The sequence below is a fragment of the Ascaphus truei genome, chromosome 4 (genome assembly GCF_040206685.1).
Source record: "Ascaphus truei isolate aAscTru1 chromosome 4, aAscTru1.hap1, whole genome shotgun sequence".
NCBI lineage: Eukaryota > Metazoa > Chordata > Amphibia > Anura > Ascaphidae > Ascaphus > Ascaphus truei.
This window is the reverse complement of record NC_134486.1, coordinates 123077572-123099752: the sequence shown is the minus strand read 5'-3', so window position 1 is coordinate 123099752 and position 22181 is coordinate 123077572. Positions and strand designations below refer to the sequence as shown.

Sequence of the window (22181 nt, the reverse complement as noted above, 5' to 3'; positions counted from 1 at the left end):
AATATCACTTGTGAGCACATTCATATGTCTTATACAGGTTTGTAACCCTGCCTTTCAACCATTATCACCAAGCATACAGTGCAGCAAGGGATTCTGGGAAATGACATGCAAATGAGCACACAATGTGTCACCTTTTGCCTGGAATATCCATTCACATGGAGCCCATTTAAGATGATGCTTCGCCGTTCACACAGCTTTTAAACACAGCATGGGACTAGCAAACCAAGTACAAACCACTCACAGACATGTTTCAACCTTGATGGGTATCATCAGTGTGAGGTTTGTCTATACTTGCTTTGAAATATTTCTAGGCTGGGTAGGTTTACCATATACATTTTAAGTTATGGTGGGTGAAAAAGGCAACAAAAAACCTCCACCGTTAGCATATAGCCAATAAAAAATATCACATGTCTTAGACAGGTCTGCAAACCTGCCTTTCAACCATTATCACTATATATATATATATATGTGTGTGTGTGTGTGTGTATATATATATATATATATATATATATATATATATATATATATATATATGTATATATACAGTGGCGGCCGCCTTTATCCTCCTGCGGCCGCCACCTAGGGATTTTTAAAAACGCGGCGGCGCGCAGCTTTTTTTCTTCAGGTTTCCCGCGCCGCGGGCGCTTTCAATGATAAGCGCCATTAGCGCTTATCTGATGATGCGGCCGCCGCACGGGAAACTCCGCGAGAAACTGAGATAATCCCCGCATTTATCCGGGTAAGTAGGAGGTTAAAGGCGGCCGCACCAGTATATATATATACCATCACCTTCCCTTAGGGGCTGAATAGGGCAGCTATAGGACTTTTGCAGCACACAGAGTTAATCTTCCCTAGAGAAAAGCAGCAGCTGAAGCTAATCAGCCTGCTCTGAATTAACTCAATGAGGAAGTGTTTTAAAAGACACAGGAAACTGCAAGACAGAGAGACTGTTTTACCCAGAGAAGGGGGTGATAGAAATGCTCCCCAGCTGCAGAAGCTGGTATAGAGGATCTACAGAGGAGTTTCTCTGGGCTCAACTTGGGGCTGAGTTCCCCTAGGAAGAAAGGAGGAGAGACCGTGCTGAAGCAAGGACGTCTGCTACAAAGGACCTACAAACAGATAAGCAAAAAACCCTTTATTACCATATTCAAAGACTGTGTAGATTGTTGCGTATGCCAGGGTATGTTTTAGGGGTGGGAACCAGTTTAGCTGGCTATCCAACTAGTGAGGGCGAAAGCTACGGTGTAGTTAGCTTTCCCTGAAGGGAATAGGTGTTATTTTTATGTTTTGTTTGGACTTAAAGGGACGGTGGGTCTGTTGTATGATTTAATCCATGTAAATAAAACCCTGCAGTTAAACTTTATACAGTGTTTCTGGCCTTAAATTGGGACAAAAGAGACTGTATCATGGTGTGGGCATCACAATATATATTTATAAGCTCAAATGGATAGCAGATGAAAAATGCACCTACGCGTTTCATGACACCTTGATAAAGTGCTTGCACACGAAACGTGTAGGCGTGTTTTTCATCTGCTATCCATTTGAGCTTAACAATACATCATTTTTTATTTTGGAGTTGCCCTGGATTATTCTCATTTTTTTCATTGTTACCCTGGCTGTGCTCCGGTTCTACACATCACTTCCTAGATTTTCAACACAACGGCCTACACGTCTTGGATTTGCTGGACTGACCTGACAGGGTGGTTAACAGGTAATGGGCTCTAGCCCTGAGATAAGTTACCCCGCTCTAATATTATTAAGTATACTGTATGCCATATAGAGGTTATTATTGTGTGCCATATACTGTGGTTTCCTGACAGACACCACTAGGTGCTCATTCCTCTTTAGTATAATTATACATGGACTGTTTCATTGTGGACAATCATTACAGCATCCTGGACTTACATGGACGTATCCCAAAGGTTTTTTTTATAGTGTCCACATGTGATTTTGAGCAGCAACTCTGCTCAATACAACACAAGCTCCCACGTTGTGTCGACACCATCATAAGCCAACATAGCCAGTAGTGGGTGGGTACTACACCAGTGACACTGACTCACACCCGTGCAGCATTATTTGGGCATAGTGTTGTATATGTGTAGTGTGTAGTGACAGTCTGTTGAGGATCACAAGGTGCCCGAGTTTAATAAGTGTATAGTAAACTAAGTGAGTTACCCATGCTGTGTTTGTATTATTTCTGCGTCTGACCGAAGGCCACGTGCGGCCAAGTAAGTAACAAGGGACGTTGCCCAAGCCTCAGCGAAAGTTGTAAATCTGAGAGTTAAAAGTAGAGGGGTTACATTAAAATAATAGCATTGGAGTATAGGGAAATAAAATAGTAATCTTCTTTACCCTCTTGTAGAATATATCTAGACCAGGGTGTACCTTAGTATGTTGTGAAATGGAATCACCTACTGACTTTCCACAAAAATGTATGTAGCAAGGAAATGTTTAGTGGGGTTACTGTATGTACAATATCAAAGTCTTCTTGCTGCAAAACTGGTGCAAAAATAATCACCAGATTTATCAAAGGAAAAAAATCCCCTTGAAAACAATGGCATTCTTTATTTTTATTTTTTTAATATAAATCTGTTCTATTTATTTTTTTTTGCCCCAGTTTGGCAGCCAGAAGATTGATACATAACCCCATAGGAATATTTTTTTTTTAAATACATCTCAACTTAAATAAAAAAGGAAATGTATAAATAGCATTTGTATTTTAAGTACACATTTATTTACTAAAAAGATTAATTGGTATAAAGTAGCTCTGGCATGAAATTTTTTGAAAATTGCCCATGAGTGTTGCATTGCAAACAAGTTAGAGGAGTTCTGTTGTAGTACCATTAGACTTTAATTACTGATAACCTGTTTACTGACCTACAGTATTTGATACAGTACTTCATATGTGTGCATTTTGAACAATGTTGATAGCATTTGTTCTTTTATCCTATTTTCAAGGGAAACAATATTAGGTAGTTAAACATATTCCATGCTTATTATTGATTTGTCATCCCACTGCAGGAGAAATGGGGTAGAGTCCTGACACAATAATGTTTTATGAATTTTAATATCAACCTCTAAATGAATTGGCAAATTATTATTCAGCCTTCACAGCATGCATGATAGAAAGAAATCATTTTCTGTCTAATGACCATGATGTTCTTGTTAAATGTCTTCCCTGAAAGTCTCGAAAAAATATATCTGTAATCATTTGACAGCATCATTCACTTTCTCATTAATAAGCATGAAAATGTAAAACTGTATACGCAGGTTTAATTATGCGAAGAAAATGCAATTTCAAGAGGTACTGGAGCAATCGGCCATGAACGGTTTTCATGAATAGCCACGTCCACAGCTACTGTATTGAGTTATTGGTAACTAACTTCACCCTTTTATTGATGGGTGCAGAGCAAGGAGTTGAAGTCGTCTACAGGAATTATTGTTTTATTTACTATAGTCATGTAAGCTGTTTCCAATGCAAAGTATTTAAATAATGTACTCATTTCAGAAACGGGTTATAAATATTGAATCACTATTTTTCTGTTTGTATTTATGCAGACGCACAAGTACATCATACAAGCCACAGTGTTGCATAAAACCTGGATACTTACAGAGAACCAGGCAGTATTTGTTCAGGGTCTAAAAGAGATGGAGAAGCATGATGGCAGAGGTATGTTTTTATTATTATTTTGTGTAAGTGAACATCCTATGAATCTGTTAAAATATCCACCACCCCCCATAATTACATGTAGACCATTTATACTGAACTTGTTTGCAGTGAAGTTTCCCCCCTTCCAAATGTTCACGTTACTAGGAATCCTAGTTATGGCAACAGTTGAGACAGAAGCTTCACAGTGCAGAATAAAATAGGTCAGAAGCATGATACTTACAATATACAAATGTAATTCATTTAAGAGCTGCAGACCCGGAATCAGAAGCAAGTCATAAAATTGCTTTATTTGATAACTGAAATACAACAAAATGGGATCAAGGGATACAGTAGGATTGAGTATTGTTAAATCAATTTTTAAAAAAATACTACTGGACTTTCCTAGATTTTTAAATCGTTCCAAGATGCATAAAAGCCATGCAAACAAAATACAAATTAAGAAGCTATTAGAAGTTTACCCTGATTTTTCTTTTTAAAAGAAAATAAATCTTGAAAAAAAGAGAAATAGAAAGACAAGGCTGCTGTTTTTTGAATAAATGCATTTGGAAGTGCCACCGTTTTATATTTTTTTTGTCTGACATTGTACTGTATTCTTGGCTGTGTGCAGTAGATAGGATTGACAGGTAACTTCTCCAAACATACTGGACGCAATGGTGAAAGTTCCAACGCGCTTGACACACACATACTGTACACACACGCCCCTCTCACCTCTCTCCGCTTCATGCTGTTTCCTCCTCTCCTTGGCTCCAAGCTCCTGACACCTCCGCCTGATTGGCTGCATTACCCAGCAGCAGCCAATCAGGATGGAGGAAGCTGCCCAGGCCCCTAGCAACAGCCCTGCTCTGGGAAAAACTGCAGCCCCCCAAGCTAGTCAGGTCACTATGTCCAGAGAGGTAATACTGGACACATACATGTCCAGTATTACCTCTATTTTTTTACTGGACAGAGTGTCCAAATACAGGACAGTCCGGTTCAATACTGGACAACTCGCAACCCTAGCAGTAAAGGAAGTACAATTGTGTGTATAGGATATACAGAAATACACATACTGTGGATCAAAAGATAGCACATAAGCTCTATATGGTATAATTTAAAAAAAATACATTCTTAAATAAGATCCAAGGTTTAACTAAAAAAATGCAAGATTTGTCAATTTTGCATGTATATCAATCATGGTTTAATCTATGACAAACTTTATTAACTTTCACAAAAATGTTGCTGCATTGCACTTGTAAATGAAGAATCAAGAGGGTTATCCCAGAGGGTTATCCCAGAGGGTTATCCCAGACGTTATCTTGGAAGTCATACACGAAAAATAACATTAGTACAAATACCAAAATGTTTTTGCTATCCTTATTTACTGTAGTTTTTCCTCTAATATTTTAGACTAAAGTTTGTGCTCTGTCACTCTCTGTGCCAGCAGCTTCTTGATGTATGTGTAACACCTCTACCCCCGGCTAATAGAAGAGAGGCCACACCAAAGCATCCTAACGTCTCTACAGTGGTTGCGCAAACTTTTTCGTCTGTGCTCCCCTGCCTGCTCTACCCCCGTGCTCATGCCCCCCCCCCGCTTTACCTTGTTTCTGATGTCACAACGTCATTTGACAACGCATTGCCATGGTGACGCGTCGCCAGAAGCCGCTGGAGACAAGGTAAGGGAACTTACTCAGGCCTCGCACGCTCTCCCGACAATTAATTTTAATGCTTTGGGGAAGAGCACGGGGCCTCTGTAAGCGCCATGCCACCTCCAGAAAATATTAGGGGCGCCCCACCAGTTTGCGCATCCCTGGTGTAGGTGATGCTTGGCGGGACTTTTATTTTGTTCTCGGGGTGCTGGAATTCATGCTGGATGCTTTGGTGAACAATAATAGAGGGCGCCAGGAACTTTTTTGTTACTTTATTTGTAGGAACACATACAACATATTATTGAGGGATGCTCATGCAACAGTCCCCAAAGAGGCACAAATTCTTCCATTTTGTAGCGTGGTAAAGTTACACTCCATTACTTGAATGATGGTTGTTCCCATCTGACTGGAATTCCTAGGCAGAGTACACTCTGGCATGAGAGCTTACACCCCATCACCTCCTGGCAGAACAAAAGAGTCTCTTCTCTTACTCCCAGGACCTTGCTTACAGAACCTTCTTAGGAGTACCTCTTCATTCGCTCCTGTGAGTGGAACACTACCATGACTTACTTGATGAGATCCGCCTCACTCTGGGTCCACTAAGATCTGAACTAGAATCTTCCATCCTCAGCTTATATACCACTTTAGTGACATCACTAGTCACTATGACTACTAGGGAAAGGGTTAACTTTCTACAATGTATCAGTGCCTAGTGACATACTAGGCACCTTCTAGAAGGCGGGTGTGGTTAACCAACTGCCTTAAATCACTTTGCAACATATACATAGACTAACTGCAACATTTGTCTAGTGACTATTACCAGGATTAACCCCTAAACTGCCTGTAGGAACCATGAACCTAATGAATTAACATATAATACACACAAGGGTGCTACATATGCAACTTACCATCAGCAGCTGTGGCCAACGTTATTGCCCCCATTGACTTGTCAGCGTTCTAAAAGAAATGTGCTACTGTAAATGTCTCCCAACATTTGATTCAATGGCGTTGCATCAAATCTTGCCTAAAATTACGAGCCAGCTTTGACGCACAGCACCATGTTAATGGGTGCAATATTGTTAGCTTCATTTGTACGAGCAGTTTATCATAAGCATGGGACGAGATTTTTTTGCTTGTCAGAATAGGCGTTTAAAACTACTTTTTACCACCATGCTTACCTAGTCTAAAAAGCAGTGCTGACTTTCACGGTAGGGGTAGCCAGCCTCACATAATTAAGGTGAAGCCCGGATGACAGCCCCATAACCGTGTGTAGTGGCATCCTCTGTGAGGCTCAGTTTGGCCTGTGTGTAATGTATTGTGCAGGTGAAGAGCCTGAAGAGCTCTCTTCTGCCTGGTTGTTCGGGCTCTTCATCTGCATTGTTTATCCGGACATGCACGCACGCCGATGGACTTGGGATCATTCGTCAATGTACAGGTGCAGTGAGTACTGATTTTCAACACCATATGACTTTTATTAATTCAAAAGGTTTAAGCATACTATCTTTACTTTGCTGAAATGGAGGGAGCAAAATAACTGTTTGCATTAAGAAGGGAGTCAATTGGGGAGGGTCCGCTAATCATCTGGGACCCAGTATGCTTATCCACTGCTCGTATACCTTCTTTTCCCTCAATTGTCAACAGTGCTATTATCCCCCTTTTCAACGGAATTATGCAGATGAACATTATCTTTATTTACTAAGGAGCACTGTTTCTCAGACTATCAATCAGCTACATGTACAGTATACTCACGTTGAACCGGGATTGAACACAATCAAGATCTTTTCAACATTACCTACTGTATATGGTTTTATTCATGTTTGTGTTTGTTTCGGTTGTGAAGCACTAGTCTGAGGCTGCCAGTCTCAATATTTATTTATCTGTAATGTATTGTGTGTAACCTCTTCCAGATGAAAGCTATGTCACTGTGTGATATCTTGAAGGGGGAAACGGTATGGATTGGGGAATGGGGACTGTATAATAAAAAGCACTATTTTTCCCTATGTTAGCATGTTCCCCACACAGTTAGCAAGCCAGTATGTAATTTGTGTTGTCAGCACTTCTCCGCATGCAGACCCAGTAATTCACTTAGCTAGGCTGCCTACGGAGAACTAACGGGCTGGTGAGAGAGGCTAGAAGCGAGTGAGTACCAGGACAATGGTACGCGAGGAAGGGCTGATAATCAGGTCTGGGAACTGGCTCTTGGTGGTGCAGATCCATTTTCACCCGAGACGCTGAGGCGCCTACCCAGCGGGAGGTATGGGGCTGGCCAGGGTAACCGTTGGCGGGTCTTAGTCCCGTAGGAACAATTCCATTTGGCCAGTTTCAATTTCCTGCTTGCCAGCAGCTCCATCCTTGAGGGGCAGTCCAGTCCTAAGCCGGCCCCCTCCTCTGATTGGTGCAGCCGGATGATCTGGGCTCTGATTTGTTGGCGGCCCCTGTTCCATGAAACGTTTTGCAGACCGAGGGCTATGTAAGGAGCGCGGACGATCAGAGAACCAGAAGAGTTTGGGAGTTGATCGGAGACATGGGTGGCGGGATTTTCAGAAGTGCTATTGATCGAATAGCACTGAGAAGCCGGGGAAGAAGACGTTCAGGGCAAGCCTACTGAAGCAGGCCCCTGCACCTAGTTGAGGCTAGATTCTTGCCCCAGAGGCCCCCAGTTGGTGAATGTTTAATTGTGATTGTGTATTTTGTATGTTTACTGGCTTGTCAGAATAAACTTTAGTTTATTACACTATTGTGTCATGTCTGGGATAGTGATCCCGGTGGTTTCGGTGTTAAAAGTTCTGGTCTCCCGTGACACTGACTTTTCGGTTTGCTTCAGTTTACCATCAAAATGGTAAATGAAGCCTTCCCAAAACCTTGGCAAATTGAAAAAGCAATTTCAGATAAAAAAATTAAAAATGCAATGGCCTTCCGTACTTATAGCATGAGTGCAGGACTCCCAACGTGCCTCCGGCCTAGTACTATGAAAATAGTATCTGTAATTAATATAGCAAGAATAATGGTGTCATTTTGATACAAAAGCTGCACCAGATGTATGAAATAAAAACATCTAATTGATTTCAAGGGATTTTTGCTGTGAAAAATCTGGTTATAAATATGAATATTATAGCCAGAGTAGTACATATTAAAAAATTGAATAATTTGATTGTTCAGAACTTCCAAATATGACACTCCAGTTTGTCAAATAAAGAGCCATTTACACCAGGGGAGCTCTCATATATTTCATATATATTATTATTATTTTTTACGTTTTCATCATGGGCTTGTTGTTTCTGTGCTGTTGGTGTTTTACTGTAGATGTCACTTGCCTATTTTTTGGTGAAGAATTACAGAAACATGAAAGACTTCTACAAAAGTGCTCAATGCTTTGATCCTTTGAGTTGTGGATTGAAAAATCTGGTTCCATTTTTGCAGTTCAGTTTCTCTAGAGTTACAGAGCAGACTTTGATGCATTGTACATGTATAAAAACCATCAACCTTCACTACTATGTTAAATCCAATAGTATGTCTAATAATTCCGTCACGAAGAAAACAGAACTGTTAATCCGGCTATAAAATTAAAATTCATCATTGATAAATTATTTATAGGCAATAACTTATGAAAGAATGACAATTTTCTTCACAGGTTTTAAGGATGTGGCAAGCTTTTTGCCTTGCTCACATTATTATGCAGAGACACACAAAGTCATAATGGAAACTTTGTCTTTGACAAGGTCAAAAGAAAATTACTACTGTATGTGATAATGAAATAATAATGGAAAAAAGGGACACCTTAACAAACTGTATTAATTAAAGTAACTTACACCAGATAAGGAGGAAGTTTTGTTCTGTAATTAGTTATATGTCTTGTAAATAATACTTAATAAAAACCTGTATGAACATGAAACATATTATACGTACGAAAGATTACTTTTATAAAGTGATAATGAAACAAAGATGTGAGAAACTTTAAACTTCATGATAGGAACAAATGGCTAGTTTAGAGACTTTCCAGAGAACACGTTTTACGATTGATTTCTTTAACTCGTTAATATATTTTTGGGGGAACCTGGGGAGTTTCATTGGAAGATGATTTTCATGTACTCTTTACTTGTGATGTTTATTTTATAATAATATATATATATATATATAAAAGGAAAAAGAGAGGAGAGAGCGCACGCCCATAGCGTAAAAAAGTATATTTAATGAGGGGAAGGGGAGGAGGGGGTAAAAAATGCACTTACAAAAGTACAATAAAAATAAGCATTGCGTGATTATAATCACCACCATCCGGTTAATACTGCATCATCTTGGGGCAATCCCAGTCTCAAAGCATAAAGGATCGACGTCCCAGCAGGTATCCAGGGCAGGTAAATGCTGTATAAGAGTCCAAGAAAGTGGCTCCGTTTTCACAAGCCTCTGTAGCACTCGCGCATGGATCAGTCTGCTCTTTGAAAAAGTTACCCGTGAGTGACGAAACGCGTCAGGGAGCGTCATCACGTTGGACGCATTGACATTACGTCATCACTACGCGCTGGAGCAGACTGATCTGACTCCCTGCGGGAAGGGGGTGCTTTGTGTGGGGAGCGTGGAGAACGCCGATTCCTGACATTAAGCATTTTATTCCCGCTGTCTGCAATACTGCAATGCCGTGTAAAAACTCATGGGGGCGTTTGCGAGCTGTTGCCTTTGAAGTTTAATACCTTCGCGGTTCAACCTACGTCAGTACACAGTCTGTGTGTGCGCGCGCAGTAATAGTAAAATTGCATATTTAAAGTACATGCATTTGCAGTGCTGTGCTGCTGTACGGTACTGTACTGTATGTCTCATTTGAAAATTGTTGAAAAGCATAGGCGTGTACAGTACTGTAGCAGTGTAAAGGGAACCCTCGCTACTGACATTGTTTGAGTTGCCCTTTTGGCAATATTGTATCTCCTTTCACATGTCAGTGCTACACACTGTATCAAACATTTAGAAGCATTTAGAAACCATACACTGTATCATTGCATATACTTACCTGCCCTGTTAGAGGGTATAGAGCTACAGTAGCCTAGAATTTATTTGAGATACATACTCCTTTTTGGTCTACCCTTCTACCTTTCCTCCACCTTATTTTTAATTCGCCGCTAACATAGGATTTGGGTTCCAGGTTTCTGCTCATTCTGATTTAGCCGCGCTGGTTTGAATCGGCTTTCTCCGCCATTACGGTCAATGATAGGACCTTCCTCGCCGGCGTGACCCTTTCTCGTCGCCATTACTGGTCGGACTCTGTTGGGGTCAAGTGAGAATTTTACTTCTAGGTGCCCTAGAACAGAAGTTCCCACGCCAATTGGCCGTGAACTTGACCGAGGCCCTAGTTCCCACGCCAATTGCGCGATTACCCTGACTCCGTTCTGTTGCCACTAGAGGGTCGCTATTTGCCATGCAATCCTGCCTGAACTAGGACTACATGGTGACCGAATCTGAGCCCTCTAGGTTGAACAGAACCGGAGTTATGGGTTCCAGGTTTCTGCTCATTCTGACTTAGCCGTTTCAAAGCAGCGCGGCTTTCTCCGCCATTACGGTCAATGATAGGACCCTCCTCGCCGGCGTGACCCTTTCTAGCCGCCATTACTGGTTGGACCCTGTTGGGGTCAAGCGAGGGGGTTCCTAACATCTATAGGCAAAATGAATTTTATTTCTAGGTGCCCTAGAACAGAAGTTCCCACGCCAATTGCCCTAGTTCCCACGCCAATTGCGCGATCATTGCTCTTTTTTTACAATGTTGCCGATCTTGCGGCTTTGCGGTCTGGCAGTAAAAAAACAGTGCAGTAAGCCTCGACATTTGTTACACAGTCAAAGGAGCAAATGGAAACAATGTAAGACAAATCAACATGTTCTTTTATTGGTGGAGTCAGTACAAAAACATTTATTTACAAATACTGTACAATGTTGAAACATTTTAAGTGCACAGCAATTCAAAACATCAACAGGTGTATGGTTTACTGCTACAGTACATGTGTGAAAACATTTGTCAATCAGTATGGTTTACAGTCACATGTTTTAAATACAATACATTCTTTAATATCTTTAAAATATAAATATATAAATATAATTTAAAATAATCCGTTCTGTGGGTCTGAGCGGGTTGAAATTGCACCAGTACAGTCCTAGAGGGCAGCAAACAGGGCAGGTTTTCAGGGCAACCTTGAAAACCGTGCCTGTTTGTGGCCCTCAGGGACTTGAGTCGTGCATGTCCTGTGTAAAAAAACACACAACAACGCTTTGCTCATTTTCTGCAGTTACTGTAGTCATTGTGTTTTTAATCCGTCCCTAGCCAAGCGTCAATCGGCTGACTGCCCCTGCGTGTACTCTAATCCTTTTAGAGATGGGAGCTTGCTGCTTACAGCGCATGAGTCACCCTACCCTACCAACCCCCTCTCTCCACAGAGTCGTTAATCTTCTGCATATTGCCATTGTGTTCTTAATCCGCCCATAGCCGAGCTACAAAGACTCAGTGCGCCTGCGTGTAATCACACCATCCCCCCCCCCCCACCCTTAGAGGCTTTGTTTACGGTAACGCTTTGGAAAATCCCCTCTCGAATTTGAAATGTAAATCTGATGTGCACAGCATTGTGAGAATTTAGAGTAAAAAAACCATTAACTGATTCATGTTGTTTTGTCATTCAATTTTACTCTACAGTATACTGTCGGGGGGGTGGTGTGTGGTTGTTGTCAATGATTACGATAACCAGGAATGTGAATAAATATGTATTATATTTCATCAGGGAAAAAAAAAATACACAGATAAAATTAATCATGAATAATACATACTGCAGCCTTTATTAAATTCTTCTGGCAGATTGAAATCGGAGAAACATTTACAAAACATTTGTAAAACATGGAGATACATGAAAAATGGACATTTATATGAATATTAATTAATAATATATATATATAGAAAATCTACTGTTTGTTTTTGGTGCCTGAGGCACAGGGAGTTAACGTGACTTGCTTTTTATGTACTGTATTTGGGGGTTGTATTTGGGGGTTTATTGATCAAATTATTATGATGAACTGCCTTTTGAAATTACAGTACTGTTAACTCTTGTAGCCACACACCTCCAGAGTCATTCATTTTCTGCAGTTACTTTAGTCATTGTGTTTTTAATCCGTCCCTAGCCAAGTGTCAATCGGTTGACTGCGCCTGCATGTACTCTAATCCTTTTAGAGATGGAGCTTGCTGCTTACAGCGCATGAGTCAACCTACCCTACCAACCCCCTCTCTCCACAGAGTCGTTAATCTTCTGCATATTGCCATTGTGTTCTTAATCCGCCCATAGCCGAGCTACAAAGACTCAGTGCGCCTGCGTGTAATCACACCATCCCCCCCCCAACCCTTAGAGGCTTGCTTTGTTTACGGTAACGCTTTGGAAAATCCCCTCTCGAATTTGTGAGAATTGAGAGTAAAAAAAACATTAACTGATTCATGTTGTTTTGTCATTCATTCTTATACTGTCGAGGGGGAGGGGGGTGGTTGTTGTCAATGATTATGATTAGCAGGAAAGTGAATAAATATTTATTTTATTTTGTCAGGACCCAAAAAATACAAATATAAAAATAATCATGAATAATACATACTGTAATGCAGTCTTTATTAAGTTCTTTTGGCAGATTGAAATTGGATAACCATTTAGAAAACATTTGTAAAACATGGGGAAACATGAATAATGCACATTTATAAGAATATTATTTAATAATATATACTGTAATGTACTGTATAATATATATACAGTATACGGTATATACTGTATATACTGTATAGTAATATTATTTTTTCCGGCTTTATCTTTTCCTCATTCTGTCTACAGTACAGTAGTTCATTGAGAGAGGAGAGGTTTTGTGTACATCATTACTGCTGGTTATATACTGTACATTTTACTGTACAAACAGATTAGACTGGACACAAAAACCCACCTCCCCCCAGGCCACCCTTTTTTCCTGAAACGACAAGAAAACAAAAAATTAGTGCAGTTACTGTACTGTACTGTATGTGCGTACTGTATTATGGCATTGTGTGATGTGTAGAACTACTGTAGGTGGCTGGTGCTGCTTTCTCTGGAAAGAAAAAAATTGAGCAGTTAGTAGGCAGTTACTGTAGTACTGTCAAACTAGTCTACTGTATACTGAAACTACTGTATACTCTGACTACTGTTAAATTCTATGTACTGTTACCTGATGGCTGGTGCTGCTCTCTCTGTAAAGAAAAAACTAACTACTGTATACTCTGACTACCTGGAAAGAAAAAATCTGTGCCATACTTACCTGTATCATACTGTACTTACAATACTACAGCACAGTACTACTTTCCTAATGCTTGCCCATTACGCGCGATGACAATGGGAACACAGTGCCAATATGGTCTATATATTTATTGCAGCGTTCCACGGTGAGTACATCGTTCCAAAAACTCATTATGCCTTTCAACAACTCGTCCTTTTTGGAGGGTTCAGGCTCAGGCTCAGGGTTGTCACTGACGGCGGGACCGTCATTGGAAGCCGGTGCTGGTGCATTGCTTGGCAGCGACTGTCGTTTCTTAGTTGGTTTTAACACGACCCTTCGCCTTTTGCCGCCTTCATGATCCTAGATACCGGAAAAATCCGGTGATACACACCAATACCCTCCAACAAATTGTGGCTCAATACGATGAAAACAGGGATCGCTACATAACCTTTTCCTTACTGCACGCTTCCACGTATGAGGAGTTGGCGAAAAATTGTAAAAGTCATAGTTTTCCATAAAATACTGATACATTTGAACAACTGTTGCCATCTTATCCTCTGTTGCATTAATCGCGGCACATCAAATACGCGTAACTTCTATTGGGTTTTTGGAAAGCGGGCTGCACTTAAACACTCATGGCAGGCGGGTCTCTGGAGAATACTGTAACCTAAACTGGTCTTTGTCTTTCTTTAATATGAAAAGCCTAAATTGATACATTTTTGCAACCTCTTCCTTCAGTCTCAAGGCCAAGTTACAATGGCACACTGTGGTACAGTATCTTTTTTAAACGAAACACCTGCAAGCCGACACATTACTGATGAAGTAGTTGTGACTACGAAACATGTAGGATGTAATTGGTCCAAGTGTTTTATTGCTACTCTATCCTATGTGTGCAATTTGGGCACTTTAGAGACTTTTTCCGCTTTTGCTGTGTACTTTTGAAATCGCCACTGTGACGTCACTCCGCAGCGTCCCGCAACGGAGCAACAGCGCGACATACTGGAGTTTCATTCCCAGCCAGCCAGTTCACCCCTGCTTGTGGCTGCACTAAACGGAGAGCTCTGCGAACCACCCAGGTCCTCACTGAACAATCCGAGGACCCTCCCAGTGCGTCTGCAGGCTGCAGATTGCTCGATCCGTCTGGAGCCCAGCTGACCAGAGGGGAGTTTCCCACAGAGACGGTGACCGAATGCAGAGGTGTTACTAGGAAGGAAAAGCATCGCAGCTGCTGTCCCAGACGCCTGCCAAGGGAAACATACTCGTGACTCCTGTATGAGCGGCCGCCGAGTGGTAACTTGTGTGTTTAACACACTCAATGTTTATGTCCTAATACCTTGATGTACGCAGAATATTTATCCCCTATTTTAATATACACTTGTTACTTTCATACTTCACTATTTGCGTTGTGCGCTATTTTTTTGTCTCCATACATTACTAAAGCGCATGCGCATTACAATTCATGAATATCTGCCATCTGGCGGACACGCGAAGCATTGCAGCCTATTAAATCCGAACCATTATCAATAAACCCATCAACCGCGCGTCAGCCGGGCATGACCCGTGGCTGGGAACGCAAAATGAACGCGGCATGCGCCAGGTGAAGAGCGTCGCATTCCAGGTACAAGCCAGGGAAAAACCGGTGATTTGTTAGAATAAAAGCTGCCGCAGCAGTATGATCAGTATAACTTTGTACATTAAAATCAGTAGAACCACCAAAACCTGTACTTGAAATCATGATAAAGCTTTATGTTATCATCCCCACTATTAGGGAAATAAGTACATGTGTTAATATCCATTTAAGTGACTGGAAGTTGACATCACTAATATTGAATAGTGGTTTATATTTATTATCTAGAAATGTGACTGCTGTTAAGTGCCATAGGAGAGCACTTGGAAAGGAGGACTTTTTAAAACTTCCCCAGAGTAAAATATTTAAATTCTGGTCTCGAAGACGAAATAAAGATGAACTGTAGAGCAAAATAGAAAAAAAGACACCTTTTTTAACATTATTGCTTCTTCTATCCTCTCTTTATGCTGTAGCATACCATAAACAAGTAACACACATGCGAGGCTCCACAAAATCCAATACAAAAAAGGCATTCTGGCATCTGGGCTTATGAATAGAATTGATTATGCATTAAACTATACACATTTTAACTATTGCAAACAAAACATTTCCTCGTGTTGATTTCTCCTCAGGAGAGCTTTTATATTGCGAAACAGTGATTTTGCCTATCTTTCTGTTAGCATTCTTCTGACCCAACTACTGTATATTCAGTATTTATTCAATGTCTCTAACTTTTTGGAGAATGCCCCTAGAGTTTCCTGATCCAATCTTACATTTATGTAAAACTGAATTCAGTTTCATAATTTACATTTTTATTCTACAGAGGAAAGTAAGCACTGTGGCCTGTCTACTTGATAAAAAAAGCTTTATCTGATAGTGTTGAAGGAATCTGTCAAACTGCAGCAATGGCAGTGTGTATGGCTCACTAGGAAAAGAGAGTAGTTCAAAGTTCTACTTGTCATATTGCTTTTGGAAACATGTAGTATCTTTTGATGGACTATCACAAAAGTTCTTTACAGAGAAGTTCACACTACAGATTTTTATAAACCTTACAACTTTAATTTGCATTTGTACTGTCAGGGCACAAATGGAGAGGGAACAACATATAATGTAAAATGGGCAGGAGATTTTGTAATCATGTTTACATTTGGATTAAATGTGTGTTGCCAGGCCAGCCTGTAAGGTCTAATTATACTGGGGGGAGATCATCAACCCCACAGTTTAGATCTCATCTAGGGGAGGGCTCCATGGTTGGCCGGGCCGGCTTGTCTGAAGGGTTCCTCTCCCTATTGCGGTTGGTCATGCAGTGGTGGGTTTGACGTTGCCCCTGACTGGGTCGGCAGGTTGCGATCAGGTGTAAGCCACGGTATCCATGGGGCTCAGTTTAGGTAGGGCCTTGGCTTGTAAGCCCCTTACCTTTATTTTGTATTTTTAACAGGTGTTATTAATAAATATGTGGCCTGTTTTCCCCACAATTTAGGGTGTGTCGTTATTGGGTAATCTTGGGGGATAGTTCCCTTCCCATAGTCCTTAGGAGGTCCAGAGTCATGCATTGCTGTGTCTAATCATTAACGATAAAAAGAAAAGGAAAAGAGCGCAAAACTCATAGTGAAGTCTGTATTTTAATAGACACCAATAAAGGATTAAAAACAGCCACAGATGTCTATGGGTATACAGCACATAATTATGTATAGGACCACTATGGAAGAAGCAGGGCTGGCATCAGAATTTGTGGTGCTACGATAGGTCTCCTTGAATTTCCTCGGTTCTTCTCCTTCAGTGCATACAGCCGGTACACTTCCGTATCACGTGGTTCCGCGATGCTGTTGTGACGTCTCGTCATACCGACGTCACCAATAGGGCAGACCTCCGAATGTTCTGATCGGCTCCCACACAACACCGCCTCTTACACAGCTTCTCCATTTTGGCTTTATTTTTGTTAAATAAATCATGACACGGTGTAATATGTCATGTGTTGTTGTTAATCTGAGGTTGTATTTACCTAATTTTAAGACCTGCTAACGAACAGATAATTGTTATTATGTCCTGATATGTAAAACCATAGAATTCAAAGAGGGTGTACTTTCTTTTTCACACAACATATATGTACATGTGGCCAGGTCCCCCTTGGTTTCCCCTCACCTCGCTGCGGGGGAGGGGGGAGTTTGCGGCCGGTTGCGGAGGCGTTCTAGGGCTCTGCGGGAGGTGGGGGGGGGGGGGCATCGGGTGCTGCCGGAGCTCCGGGGCATTCTGGGGATACAGGCGGTGGCCATCTTGCTTTTCGCGCATGCGCGATTAGAGGCTCACGCATGCGCAATGGCCTAATCCTTGCGTTGGCCATATTGGTACACTGCATGTGCAGAGTAGCTGTGCTTCCCTGGACTAGGCCTAGCTTGCCCCCCATTATGCCCAAGGTAGGCCCTGACACCCAGATAGATTATGGCTGTTTCAGGGACAGGCCCCTTTGATAGGGACACTGCCCCAATTAGAATCTATAGTGTCAGGCACACACAACGCCGTGCAGTTCTTGTGGCCTGTGCCTGTGACTATTAAGGTGAAACACTATTAAGGTGAAACACTCTGGCTTGAGTCCACCCCACGTAGAGGCGGACGCCATCGCCGACGATGGCGCATGACAGACGGGCCCCTTTCCTCAGTCAGTGATACCGGGTGCTGGAGCAGATGGCAGGTATTATACAGTCAACAAGTGCACCAACGATACACTCTTACTGTGTGCAGCGCTGTCACACACACTTTGGGTGGGAGAGACAATTGGGGCTGAACACTGGGACACTGGTGCCTCCTGCACCCGAGTATTGTGGAGTAACTGCATATCTGTGGACACATATGTATGGTGTAGCTGTATTACTCGCTCTAGTTATAAGTTGTATGTTCAGTAAACCTGTCAATATATACTGCGTGTGTATTTATGGTATTTGTTCCTGTGAGGGGGTTATCCAGCACTGCCCAGATCCTTCGCAGGTGGAGACGCTGTCACCGGAACCAACCAGGTTCCCCGCAGCAGAGGTTCAGGCCTTCTTTGGCCAACAGATAAAATGCACAACATTACACTCAGTAGCAGTTTCATCTCCCATAAGGTGGGGGAAACAGTGATATCTATCTATCTATCTATCTATCTGTCTGTCTGTCTGTCTGTCTGTCTGTCTGTCTGTCTGTGTGTGTGTGTGTGTGTGTGTGTGTATTCGTCCTCTCACAACCTCCTCCCTTTATCCTCCCTCCCTGCCATTCTCACCCCCACAAGACAGCCAGAGAAGACACACAGACACCAGGACAAAACAGAACAAATACACAGAGGACACAGGACACACAACCTCACCTCTCTCTTCTCCATGCTTTTCGTGCGGTCTTTGGCCCCACCCGCGGCTCCTGCTACCTCCTACTGATTGGCTGCTGCTGTGTAATGCAGCCAATCAGGCTGGAAGAAGCTGCCCAGCCCCCTAGCAGCAGCTGCCCTGCTCCTTTCCTTCTCAGGATCGCAGAGAAGAGCTAGGTCTGAGGTCTGTGCAGAGAACTTGTGCCGCAGTCTGCACATGCCCAGTATGCTACTTCAGTTTCATAGAAAGTCAAAACTCAACCCATTTTACCCTATGAGATTTTCCAATGAGCCACTGAGTTTCACTTCAATAATAATATTTATATCACTGATGGTGCTAATATCTATTAGGATTATCCCTTTTACGAAATAATAATATGTATATCACTGATGGTGCTAATTTTGATATCAGCAGATTTAAGTTGATTTGTGTCTAATCATTCTAAAGTGTATTAGAAGATAAAAACACAGACAGACCGAATATCTCTATAGTGTATACTTTTAATGATAACGTTTTAAAACAAGAGAAAGTAATCCACTCACAACAGTAATTAAAAATCCAAGTTTTTCAGTGTCAGAGTTAGTTCTTCACTGATGCATCTCCTATACAGATAAAGTTGGATTTTGTTTTTTTATCTTCTAGTACATTCTTGACTTCACACATTAATGGAGAAAAGGGAAGATCTCCATTAAAAGCAGCATCAGACAACCTCTTGACTGCTTATACCACAATGATTTCTTTGCTTCGCACACCATCTGGTTAATAAAGGACTTTTATGAACAATATTATAATTTTTCATATCAGGATTTGATATAATAGCATTTTTTGCTGTAGCACATTTCCTTTTTTCTTTTTCCATATAACTTTCCAAGAGTGTTCGATGTACGCATTAATGACATCACATTGGGGAGTTGTAATTCCTGCAAAACAATCTACACCAGATTTACAGTATCAAATGAATTTCTTTTCCATGATTAGTCTAATGCAGATTTTTACTTCACTTTTTCCACAGTTCTGGAGTCGGGAGACTTTGATAAGCAGACCACATTGACTTAATGAGATGCTAAATTAAAATGTATCGCTCCGCCCCTATTTTTGAAAATAGTCATTTTAGTCTTCTTGGTATAAAACAAAGTATGACAATTTAATGGATTTAATGGGGTTTATTTTTTTATTATTGAACAATTCCCTAAACTATTTTTAGTGCAATAAATCAGTAAAACAGAATATGTCAGTTCTCTGCGACATTGTTTAATTAATTGAAGAAATTAACATTTTGTTTTGTGCACCAAATATAGATGGGATTTTCTTTTACCATTGCATTGACATTTGGTTTGCTTGAAAAACACAATGTTACAGTGCCATCTACAGTATAGTTATACATTAATATTGAACAGAAATGTATTATTGTAGATATCTATTTTAATCTAGGATTTGTGTGCTAAGATGAATGTCTAATACATTGGAAGTATTTCAATTTAAATAAACAATACATCACATTTTGCAGTACATTGCTCATATGTATTGAAATACTTGAAGCCGTACTAATGTTGTTCAATTTATGAACTGACAGAATGACAAATAAAATTATACTGTAAATATAAATATAGGATAAGTATTTATCATGTAAATGTAATATAGGTTGAACTCGATGGGAATGTTTTTCTTTTTTTTTTTTCAACCTCATCTACTATGTACGGTAACAAAAAAATATGTTGTTATCCTTATTGCCATAGCAACTCAGCTTTATTTTGTGTTAAAATTACTACCCTTTCCATGACATATCAACCAGACTGCTATCGTATCAGTTTACTTCACCCACATTCTTTATAGATTGGTCAGCACTAAGTCAAACTCATAATTTTCTCAACCAAACAAAACATTTTACAATAACACACTAATTCTTAATGACATCATCAAAAGCTACAAAAAGTAAGCTATTGGTACAGGTTGGTACAGCCCCAAGACTACCCTAAATATGAAAAAAAAAAATAGCAATCTAAATACATAATGTACTGTAGATAATATTGCAGAGGAAAGCCCAGGCACAACAATAATGTGTACAGTATAACATTTTAGGGCTGTTTTTAGCTAATCATTGTGATAAAGGATCATATGTATTTCTTTTGGGGCTTTCATAAGGGACTAAACATTGGCCTTCTTTAGCATTTTTTTTTTTTTTTTTCAAAACATCAAAAATAAATTTCATACAGTTTGTGACCAGACTCTGATCATATGTACTTTGCAGTCTGGTCATGCTTATTGTTTTTTTACAGTTCAGGATCAAGTAGCTCAGCATTCTAAAATACAATGCATAGGTGTACAGTAAATATTCAGTCCCTGCATTTGCAAGCAAAGCTATTGCAAAAAATTTACCAACCCCCCCAGACACATTTTAACTATATTGAACTAGTGGTTCCCCACAAATCCATACTCTAATTCAGGGGTGCGCAAACTCCCTGCGCTGCGCCTCCCCCTGCCTGCTCTCCTCCTCGGTTGCGCCCCCCTCATCTCTATTGTTGCGTCATATGACACTGCGGGGTCATGTGATGTCACGTGACCCGCGACCCGCTGCGTCATTTGACGTCACGTATCCATGGCAACGGGCGTTCTTTGCCTCCGCGTTGCTATAGAGACACGTGACTGAAGCCGGGTAAGTAAGTTTACAGAGGCCTTGCGCTCTCAGCGCTTGGCCTCGGTAAACGCCGCGCCGCCCCCCCCCCCGAAAAATATTGTGCCCCCCAGTTTGCGCACCCCTGCTCTAATCCATACTGATATAATAGTTACATTTTGTTTGTAAAATGCATTTATTTTGTTTCTTAATACAGTAATAATATTTATTCAGAATAGGACTTTATATTTTGGAGATTAATTGCGACGGGTCTGTACAATTGTACATTGTACAATATGACATTAGAGTCATTTTAAGATTCCAACTCTTAACTGCAGAATGAGGGCCACAGAAAATTAAGAAATAAGAGAACAGCCTAAGGCACATAAGGATGAAAAGGTCGTTAACATAATTAACCTAATTTCTAAACAGGGAACTAATTATGTTAATGGAACAAAATGATCAGTAATCATACTCCTTTACTAAAGTACAGCAGAAAGCTCTCCTTGCTGTGTTTTGGTCCACAATATCATTTCAAAATGGTAGCTATATAACAGATGGGGGGAGTGGCTCAGCACTTTTTTTTTTACACATATAGATGTGGCGGCCGTTATTCGAACAAATCACGGAGCTGCAATTTCAGGTGTTTAAAAACCAGAACACTAAAATGACATTTTCAGCACTCGCCTGCACTCGCGTCTAAAGGCGGTACGGCTGGAAGAAATCACGCGCAATGATGTGGGTATTCCGAGGTATACAACGCGTGAAGTGTTCGAATAACGGCAGCTGCATCTATATATCGTTTTGTTTAACTTATTTGAAACTTATTTGAAACAAGAGATCTCCTGGAGCTAAACCACCACATTCAAAGTTGCAGGGACCCCTGATTCCTGAGATAATTAGTTTAAAAACAATATAGCCACTGGGGTCAGCCTCACACTGGCAGCGTTCTTCTCAAGGATGTCTTCTTTCTACCCCCTTTGTATCTAAAGCCCTCTCCCGCCTTAAACCTTTTTCACTGACTGACCCCACACGTCTGGAATGACCCACACGTCCCCTCAGTACCCGACTTGCACCCTCTCTATCCACCTTTAAGACCCACCTTAAGACACACTTGCTTAAAGAA

At 40.9% G+C, this 22181-nt stretch overlaps 1 protein-coding gene across 1 annotated transcript in view; it reads left to right on the top strand.

Annotated features, from left to right (window-relative positions):
• Window positions 1–22181, top strand: part of ADGB (androglobin) — a 542000-nt gene that overhangs the window by 453059 nt on the left and 66760 nt on the right. Inside the window, exon 29 of the mRNA XM_075596533.1 lies at window positions 3559–3670. Coding sequence (XP_075452648.1) covers window positions 3559–3670 — 112 coding nt within the window. The remainder of the gene's footprint in view (window positions 1–3558; window positions 3671–22181) is intronic.